The sequence below is a fragment of the Nicotiana tabacum genome, chromosome 8 (assembly GCF_000715075.1).
Source record: "Nicotiana tabacum cultivar K326 chromosome 8, ASM71507v2, whole genome shotgun sequence".
Taxonomy (NCBI): domain Eukaryota; kingdom Viridiplantae; phylum Streptophyta; class Magnoliopsida; order Solanales; family Solanaceae; genus Nicotiana; species Nicotiana tabacum.
The window spans coordinates 206258389-206268988 of NC_134087.1; the positions used below are offsets into that span (position 1 = coordinate 206258389).

General features: G+C 34.5%; 1 protein-coding gene across 4 annotated transcripts; it reads left to right on the forward strand.

The window, feature by feature from the left end:
- Positions 1 to 1445: 1445 nt before the first annotated feature.
- LOC107762781 (beta-amyrin synthase) lies at positions 1446 to 9813 on the forward strand. 4 transcript variants are annotated; one of them, XM_016581180.2, is made up of 19 exons: positions 1446 to 2405; positions 2543 to 2781; positions 4164 to 4349; positions 4826 to 4915; positions 5105 to 5302; positions 5811 to 5895; positions 6015 to 6181; positions 6263 to 6451; positions 6540 to 6653; positions 6824 to 6943; positions 7046 to 7168; positions 7278 to 7376; positions 7505 to 7561; positions 7671 to 7717; positions 7802 to 7945; positions 8029 to 8206; positions 8606 to 8686; positions 8790 to 8873; positions 9466 to 9813. In XM_016581180.2, exons 2-19 carry the CDS (start codon positions 2581 to 2583, stop codon positions 9586 to 9588), a joined length of 2286 nt encoding a protein of 761 aa, XP_016436666.2. In that variant the 5' UTR covers positions 1446 to 2405; positions 2543 to 2580; the 3' UTR covers positions 9589 to 9813. The 4 variants fall into 4 exon arrangements, with proteins under 4 accessions (XP_016436666.2, XP_016436651.2, XP_016436658.2 ...); XM_016581165.2 differs by having other exon boundaries at positions 1629 to 1874; XM_016581172.2 differs by having other exon boundaries at positions 1632 to 1822.
- The last annotated feature ends 787 nt before the right edge of the window (positions 9814 to 10600 follow it).

Consider the following 10600-nt stretch of genomic DNA (forward strand, 5'->3'; position numbering starts at 1 on the left):
TTTTGCAAAGTTATTAAAAAATAGCCACTATTTTGCTGTAACACGGAAAATTCCAGCATAATATACTGGAGATTGATACATCTGTGTATGAACTTCCAGCATATTATGCTGGAACTCCAGCACACGGAAAGTTCCGGCATAATATACTGGAGATTGGAGCATATGTGTATGAACTTCCAGTATATTATGCTGGAAGTTCACATGTAAAAAATTCGAACTCCAGTACATTATATGCTGGAATATTTTTCGGATTTTGAACAGTATTTTCGTTCAGATTTATCTGCACATGAAAAATGGCCGAATTTCAATTACTTTTGAAACTATGGCTATTTTTCAATTACCACATGTAAATCTTACTATTTTTGAATTTCACTCAAATTAAATTAATAGAGAGTTCTACATATATACCAAATATATATAAAGTTTTTCCTTACTACAGTTTCATTTCAACTTTTGCCCATTATTGTTGTGTATATCTGTCAACTTAATATTTCTAATAATTATATATGATTTTTGTAATCTATAAGAGATTATATGAAGTGTATTATTTTGGTAATGTATTAATTGAGAAATTAAATGAAGTGTACCAATATAGGAACTTTTAAAACAAACATGTTGGTCTCCTTTTATCTTGGCTTACTTTTTAGATTTAAGTTGTCTATATAACTACTAAAAAAAACGAATTTCTGGCGAACGTCCCGTCGAAAATTGAGTTATCATAAAGGAATTTTCGACGAAAAATATGTCGAAAATTTGCCTTTTTAGTAATTAAAGGCCTGTCACTAGCATGAAAATGATAAATATCTAATATTTGTTGGTGGTTAAATGATAGACTGATGCATTGGTTTATATTAAAAACCTCTTTTTCTTTCACTTTATTATTAACAAACTTTGCACCATGCTTCAAAATCTAGAACTACCGACTTGAAAAGAAAAGTGAAAATAAATTCAATCAATTCTTATAAGTGTCTTACAAATATATATATATATATATATATATATATATATATATATATATATATATACGCATATATATTTAGAAGGGGAGCCTTGGTATAACTGGTAAAGTTGCTGTCATGTGACCAGCCTCTTGAAAAAATACAGGGTAAGGCCAGGGGCGGATTTAGGGGGGCGCAAGGGTGTTCATCCGAACACCCTTCGCCGAAAAATTACACTGTATATATAAGGCAAAATCTGTTTTTTATCTCTATATATTAAGTTTTGAACACCCTTAACACAATCCAAAAGTGTAGTTTAGTGGTCAAGGGGGTTCAAAATCTACATAAGGTTATGGGTTCAATTACCACTAGCTACGGAAAAAAAATTTTGAACCTCCTTCGTGGACATCCTGCCTCCGCACTGGGTAAGGCTGGGTACAACAGACCCTTGTGATTCGGCCATGCACTAGGCTACCCTATATATACTATTTTACACTTGATATTATCACCAAATCAAATAATTTAAACTCTACAAAATCGAAGATTAATTCTGCAACAAAAGAAGATAAGACAAAAAGAAAGAGGAAAAAAGCCAATAAATGGCATATTCATTATCATAATATAATGAAAAATAACCTAATTACTTTCCTTAATTTTGTATAAATAGTTGCATAGATCATTCACGTTTTTCACAACACAATCATAATTAATTTATTATCTCCTGAAACCTACCAAACAAAGGTATCCTTTTTCGTATATTGTTTTCTCTCCAAATTCCCCCTAAAAAACTTGGTGAGTCTTTAACAGAAAATTAACAAATTTACCAGATTTCATTTCATCCCTTTTACACCTACACTCTTTCAGCAAATATTCCTCTTATTTAAGTGAGTCATCTCCTTTTATTTCCATATCCATTAATCTCTACATAACGTGCAGGTATAGAAATCTCTCTCTCTCTCACACACACAAAGCATTTTGGTTCACTTCATCTTAATTTTGCATGATATTTTTTTAGACTTGTAGGACCTTTTTCATGGGTTTGATTAAAAGGGTAGTAGGTTTTGTTAAATTTCTTTCGTTACGTGGTCAGTGAGAATTTATATAGTCGAAATCAATTTATTTCGGATTGAGATATAACAGCAATAGTAGTAGTTATACATGGGAATCGGAGATAGTGAAGACCGAATTCACAACTATTGTGTGAGAGATTCTAATTTATATTATTAGATTATAAACCTTGATTATGTGGTAGTACCAGAGGCGGAGCCAGCATTTCAGTCTTATGCATGAGTTCTGGATTTTAGAATACGATTTCAAGTGTTAGAGTTCTAAATTTAGTATTCGTACATATTTGATGAATTTAAATAACAAATGCATTGTTTGAGCAAAATCTATTGGAAGGCTTGTGCCTCTGCCCCTATGTTGTACTGTCTTGATGCACATGAAAGTTACGGCCAACGAAGGGTGGTCAGTTCAACATTTTTTGTCGGAAAATTATATTATTTATATAAGTCAAACGTTACTTCTTATATATATAAAATATTCGTAGTGAAATTTCTGACTTCGTCACTAACTTGACGTATAATTTATTGGTTTTTTCTTAGAGCAACTCGGAGAGTAAAAGCTAGAAGAAAGTATAAAAATGTGGAAGTTGAAGATTGCAGAAGGACAAGATGGACCATATTTATACAGCACAAACAACTACGTAGGACGTCAAACGTGGGAGTTTGATCCAAATGCTGGAACACCAGAACAACGAAAGGAAATTGAAGAGGCTCGTCAACAATTTTGGAATAATAGGTATAAAGTCAAGCCTAGTGGAGATCTTCTTTGGCGACTGCAGGTAAATAATACGACGTTTATACCAACTCAATGAATATATACCGTCTATCTTTATATATATAGTTATTGCTATAGTTAGTAAAAATAGGATATACTAGCCAGTTTTCGAACTGGTAATTAAAAAATAGCAGCATTTGCAAAGTCGTTGAAAATAACCACTATTTTACTGAAGCACGGAAAGTTACGATATAATATGCTGGATTATGGAGCTCCTGTGTATAAAGTTCCAGCATATTATGTTGGAACTCCACCATACGAAAATTTCCAGCATTGATATGCTGGATTATGGAACTCCTGCGTATAAACTTTCAGTATATTATGTTGGAACTCCAACATATTATGAAATTCCAGTACATTATGTTGGAATCTCATATATAAAAAACTCGAACGCCAGCATATAATGCTGAATTTTTTCCCGAATTTTTAGGTGTGTTTTTGTTCATATTTTATCTTTACATAAAAAAATAGCTAAATATCGATTACTTTTAAAATTATGGCTATTTTTACAATTACCAATTATAAATCTGGCTATTTCTGATTCTCCCGGTAATTATCACTTAAGTTGTCTGCAACTTTAAGTAGTAATTTATTTTATGAAATTTTTTGGTTTTCTTACTCTAGTGGTCTCCAAGAACACAACATACTTGTGAAAGACTTTCAATTAATTTATTTTAATTGTACATTGAGTTAATAATTTATCTTCTCTTCGCTTTCTCAACAAATTATGAGTATTTATTTGACTTGCTTCCAAGTCCTTTATTGTTTTCTTATACTTTATGTCCAATCAAAATATCACCATATAACTTTGACAGGGAGATTTCACTTTTAATCCCTGAAATATCAATAAATTCTTATTTTGGTCCTCATGATATTTGGATAAGCAAATTTAACCTTCAGTTATACGAGATATGCACTTTTGATCCATCTACTTGTGATTTTTCACAAACTTAAGAAATTATATACCATTATATCATTTGACTACCCAAAGCTGTGGGTTCGAGGGAACCCAATAACCCCACCTTACCCCTACTCTACTCTAGGGTAGAGAGACTATTTCCAAATACGAGACTTACCCTAGGGCAGAGAGACTGTTTCCAAATAGACCCCCGACATTTTCCCTCCAAGAACTTCCCACCTTGCTCTTTGGGAGACTCGAACTCACAACCTCTCGGTTGAAAGTAGGGGTTACGATCAGAGCAACCCCTCTTGTCTTATTTGTTTATGTAGTAATATTAAATTTAGACCTCGGTTAACAGACAGAGGAAGTCGTTATTTTAAACTACAGAACCCTATAAAATTTAAATTCGGGCTCTGTTACTCTTTATTGTTAAGGCAATATGTTGTAAAAATAATTTAAATGACATATTTTTCCTATGTATGCAGTTTCTTCGAGAGAAGAATTTCAAAGTGACAATTCCAGCAGTAAAAGTAGAAGAAGGAGAAGAAATTACAGATGAAGTTGCCACAACTTCATTACGTAGAGCTGTTCATTTTTTTTCAGCATTACAAGCTAGTGATGGTCATTGGCCTGCTGAAAATGCTGGTCCTTTATTCTTTCTTCCACCTTTGGTATGTTTCGTTTTAGATTTCGTTGAATATATAGAGACACCTAAAATTGTCACGATTTTTCATTTAGACATCCGAGGATTTGTTTCGATTTAACATATGTAGTAGGCCCAAATTGTACCAATCAGACACATTTACCACTGCTTTGGAATACCTCAAGCTCGTGCTTTCAAGCGCTCCTTACATTGAATAATTAGCCAATTAAATCACTTCGGTCTGAAAGATGAACATAAGAAGAAGTATGGAAAGCGAAAAGCGGTGTGAAATTGACATGTTCCAAGTGTAATCAACAATGTAAAAGGATTTAAAATTGTCTCTGTTTATTTTAATAAGTATGTTGTAACATGTTACTTTGTCTACGTCACTTATCTCACATTATGAATCTGTAGTTATGTTTAGGTTATAGTGTAAAAAAATTCCTGTACGTTGTATTGAAGAAAGCTAATTCTTTGTTCTTTTTCTTGGGGAAAAAAATGCAGGTTATGTGTATGTATATCACAGGTCATCTTAATACTGTATTCCCATCTGAACATCGGAAGGAAATTCTTCGGTATATATACTGTCACCAGGTACTTGACAAAATGTTCCAATGAATACTATATATATTATTCTACCAAAGTTTGCTTTGCAGATTCCTAAATAATTTAACTTATATACGCAGACAGTATAAAATGTTTCACTTTTAGACAATGTACACTTGTTAGTATATAAAAGTTAAACTCATTTCTGAAATACTAACGGCCTCCTGGGTTATTCAGAATGAAGATGGTGGATGGGGTTTGCACATAGAAGGTCATAGTACCATGTTCTGTACAGCATTGAGTTATATTTGCATGAGGATCCTCGGGGAAGGACCGGATGGTGGCGAAAACAATGCTTGTGCTAGAGCAAGGAAATGGATTCTTGATCATGGTAGCATCACCGCGATTCCTTCCTGGGGTAAAACATGGCTCTCGGTATGATTATACTAAGAACTCTTTTAGAGTATTATAAATTAGGATTTAGCTTATATGCACTTACCGTGGACATACTTTTTTAACACTATTAGTGTATCTTAACCTGTTGTAATCTGCCTTATTTTCTAAGTTACTGATTCCTACTTATAGTAGAGTGTTACATGTCGTTATATTTATTATATATTAGGATTTAACTTATATACATGATGGTCTGAAATTTTTTACATTATTAGTGTATTTTAACTTGTTGTAGCAGGTAACCTGCCTTCATTTCTATGTTACTAATCCCACTTATTGTGGACAGTTAACTATAGTTATCATTTATGTGACCTGATAGTGTAAAGTTCTTTTACACAATTAGTATATAAAAGTTAAACTCAGTAAATTATGTCATTCTCCATTGTAAAGTAGCCATTTCGTGTCACGTATCATTCCTATTGTCAAGTGAACCTTCAACTGTCATGTATATATGCCTTCTTTTTGCTGAGAAACTTCCCTTATTTCATAGATTCTTGGAGTTTTTGAGTGGTTAGGAACCAACCCAATGCCCCCTGAGTTTTGGATTCTTCCATCTTTTCTTCCCATGCATCCAGGTTGGTCAATTTAATTCTTTATTGCTCATGCATTAGTACTTAGTACACATAATAATTTTCAGGATTTGCTATGCTACATTTCGATCTACCTCGTATTTTGACTCTCAATTTAAATGCAGCAAAAATGTGGTGTTACTGTCGAATGGTCTACATGCCAATGTCTTATCTCTATGGGAAGAGATTTGTTGGTCCAATCACACCTCTCATTTTGCAACTGAGGGAAGAGTTATATGATCAACCATACAATGAAATTAACTGGAGAAAAGTACGCCATTCATGTGCAAAGGTATAACACTGCATCAGTTTTGAAGATAATATGTACATCAACATCCCTTTAAAATGCTCAAGCACAAACTTGTTACTGCAGGAGGATCTTTATTACCCTCATCCGTTGGTTCAAGATTTGATGTGGGACAGTCTCTACATATGTACCGAGCCTCTATTGACCCGTTGGCCTTTCAACAAGCTTAGAAATAAAGCTCTTGAAGTGACCATGAAACACATACATTATGAAGACGAGAATAGTCGATACATCACCATTGGATGTGTCGAAAAAGTATGGCAACTAATTCATTTTTATCAGATAACAAAACTACATGCATTTTCTTAATGCCTTGACTGATGTCACACTTTGGATGGTGTAGGTATTGTGCATGCTTGCTTGTTGGGTTGAGGATCCCAACGGCGATTATTTCAAAAAACATCTTGCTAGAATCCCAGATTATTTATGGGTAGCTGAAGATGGAATGAAAATGCAGGTTGGTAGATCTGAATTATACTATGTCACAAACCACAGTAAGTTAAAATAGGATCTCTTTTGCACTTAACGCGTGTTTGTAAAATAAAAATCTAGTCTCCTTTTTTACTTCTTTTAACTGATGCAAAGAATCGTTGCTGAAATTTCCAAGTGTTTGTTGTTGAATTGCAGAGTTTTGGTAGTCAAGAATGGGATACTGGTTTTGCTATTCAAGCACTATTGGCCAGTGAGATGAATGATGAGATAGCGGATACTCTTAAAAGAGGACACAACTTTATAAAAGAATCTCAGGTTTGGATGTTTAAATCATGAACTTTTGTTCTTTGTATTTGACTGTTCTCTCAAAAAATTCCTTTTCAACTGAGCCTTATTAATATAAGCGACTTCTTGCAGGTGAAGGACGATCCTTCTGGTGATTTCAAAGGAATGTATCGGCATATCTCAAAAGGATCATGGACGTTTTCAGATCAAGATCATGGATGGCAAGTCTCTGATTGCACTGCTGAAGCACTAAAGGTATCTAACTTTTCCATGCAATAAAATTTCCACTTCTTGTAATTGCAGAAAAAGTGATCAGATAATGCTCGTAAATTTGCCTGAACTCTTCTTTCGTTTGTTTCTCTAGTGTTGCCTTCTCTTCTCTACAATGCCTCCTGAATTAGTTGGTGAGGCAATGGAACCTTCTCGACTGTATGATTCAGTGAATGTCATTCTTTCCTTACAGGTAAACACTGAAAAATGTGTCCTCAAATCATTAGTCATTTAAGCTGAAGTTATTCTACTTCTTCAAAAATTCCAATAGAAACCTATACTTTACATTAGTAATAAGATCCAATTTAAATGAAATCGCAGAGCAAAAATGGGGGTTTAGCAGCGTGGGAGCCTGCAGGGGCCTCGGAATATTTGGAGGTAACTTTTCTGCCATGTAAAACTATCGTTACGTTTGAGTTTGAAGTTCATGATTTAGGAATTCTATCTCCGTGCTTTAACTTTCTTGTTCTGTTTTATGCACCGACAGCTGCTCAATCCTACTGAATTTTTCGCGGACATTGTGATTGAGCACGAGTAAGTGTACTTTCTCTAGTTCCTCTCTTTCCCTTTTCCTTGTTAGTCTCCATTTTACATGCCGCTAATTAAATGTCAATCCAGGTACGTCGAATGTACTGCCTCATCAATTCAAGCACTTGTTCTGTTTAAGAAGCTGTACCCTGGACACCGAACAAAAGCGATAGACAATTTTGTTGCTAATGCTGTTAAATATCTTGAAGATGTACAGATGCCTGATGGCTCATGGTATATTACATTTTTCTTCCGAAACCCCTTGAACTTACAACAGATAGTTCGACAACATATGACACGAGCAATCATGTTAACAGGTATGGTAACTGGGGTGTGTGCTTCACATATGGTTCCTGGTTCGCGCTTGGAGGGCTTGCTGCAGCAGGCAAAAGTTACAGCAACTGTGCAGCTGTCCGTAAAGGCGTTGAATTTCTGTTACAAACACAAAGGTCTGATGGTGGTTGGGGCGAAAGCTACCGTTCTTGCCCAGACAAGGTAATGTAAAAGCAAAATAGCTATGTAAAACAACAGTTACAACAACTACGTCTCAATCTTTATGTAGTTAGGGTCGACCATATGAATTCTCAATAATCATACCGGTCCATTTTGGATCCCTTTCATGCCAACAACAACAAAAAAAACCACCCAGTGTAATCCCACAAGTGGAGTCTGAGGAGGGTAATTTGTACGTAGACCTTACCCCTACCTTGTGAGGTAGAGAGGCTGTTTCCGACCCTTTCATGCCAACATTCAATAATTTAGAACAAGTTTTCTAACATTGGAGGTTTTCTATATTTTCTATTAATTCGCGTACCCCTTAGAGAAGAGGAGGAAAAATTAAAGATAACTGTGGAAAAGACTACTGTGACTCAACTTCGTATTTGATCATAACAGGTATATAGAGAACTTGAAACAGCTAAATCAAATCTGGTACAAACTGCATGGGCATTGATGGGATTGATTCACTCTGGCCAGGTAAATTCCTTGTTACTACTAGTAAATGCTAATTTATTCCAAAATCATAGTAAAACATTTTCTTCTTCAAAATAGTAATTTACCATCTTTACCATTTGGACAGGTTGGCAGAGATCCAAGGCCGCTCCACCGCGCAGCAAGGCTGTTGATTAATTCTCAGATGGAAGATGGTGACTTCCCACAGCAGGTAATTAGTCTACAAATTAAAAGCTAAACAAAGGATAAAAGTCGTCACCAAAGGCCCTCGGGGATTTCTCGATTATTAAACAACAACAACAACAAACAAACAACCCAGTATAGTTCCACAAGTGGGATCTGGGAGGGTAGATAGTACGCAGACGTTACCCCTACAATGAATATAGAGAGGTTGTTTCCAATAGACCCTTGGCAAGAATGAGAATAGAGCAGTAGCAACAAGCAGTAACAAGAATAAGATAAAAGAAAACAAGGCAAAAAGAACAACATGTAGTGATTAGAAATCTACAATATTTGAATACAAGACTGCCGCAAATAACACTGGAATCGTCTCGAAACACACTCAACTACCTACTAACCTACAACCTTAATCCTCGATCTCCACACCTTCCTATCAAGGATCATGTTAAAGCAAAGTCATATCTTGTCTAATCATCTCATCCCAATACTTCTTTGGCTTACTTCTACCTCTCATAAGACCCACCAAATCCTTACGAGGGCATCCGTGCTTCTAATTTCTCGATTATTAAAAAAAATGGTCTTATCGAAATATTATCTTATTTGTATTTAATATATATGTGCAGGAAATTACTGGTGTTTTCATGAAGAATTGCATGTTACACTATGCAGCATACAGAAATATATATCCATTATGGGGTTTGGCTGAATACCGCAAAAATGTCCTATCACCATTACAAAACAACTAAATAGTTTGATTTGACTGCAGCCTACTTCAAAAAGAGAGAGATATGACAGAAATCTGCTTAATAGAATATAGTTTGGTCCTTATTGTTTACCCCCCAAAAGAATGTATTTTATTGTTTGTTGTGTTAATATAAATGATGTAAAAAAATAAAAATTCATAGCCTAAGCTAATGTTATTATTTTGTATACATAATTTGTGAATAAAGGATATTACAAAGAAAAAAAAAGTTGCCTTGCTCTTGTTTCATCCTCGCCTCCTTTTTTTTTTTTTTTGCTTCACATTGGGCTAAGTGCAACAATAGTCACTTTTAAGCCAACTATTTAAAATATATTCACAATTTACAATATATTTAAAAATTAGCAAATTCACCCAAACTTCAGGACTAAGTGTTCTGAATTACTGAAATACTAATTTAAAATTCAGGACATAAGATTTGAACTTCAGGATACAATTTTCAAACTTTAGGACACGATGTCCTGAAGTTTGAGTTTTGTGGTTGAAACCCTAGGAAGTCGTATCCTGAAGTTTGAGCGAAATTGGCTAATCTTTAAATACATTGTAAATTGTGAATATATTTAAAATAGCATGCTTAAAAGTGGCCATCTGGTGTCATTTCCAATTTATGGTTTGCTCAACATTAGGTTAATTATGCCCACCTCTTACTACTACGTATTATTTAGTAAATTAGTTAGTAATAATGTACTACTACATGCTAAGAGAACGAAAGATATCACCGAAGCGTATCGTGGAATGGTAAAGGTTTTACCGTCTTGCATATCAGTCGACTTTGCAAAATTTTGAATGAAAAGTAAAAAAAAGAGCAGCGCGATGCACGAAATATCCGCATTTCCCCCGGGTCCGGGGAAGGACTGCATCAAGGGGTGTGTGATGTAGACAATCTATCCTGATGCAAGCATAACAGAAAATTTTGAATAAAAAGTAAGTGTCATAAATTCCTTATGGATAGTGACTACACTATCACAAACTTACTTGTTTTATTTATATATTTATAT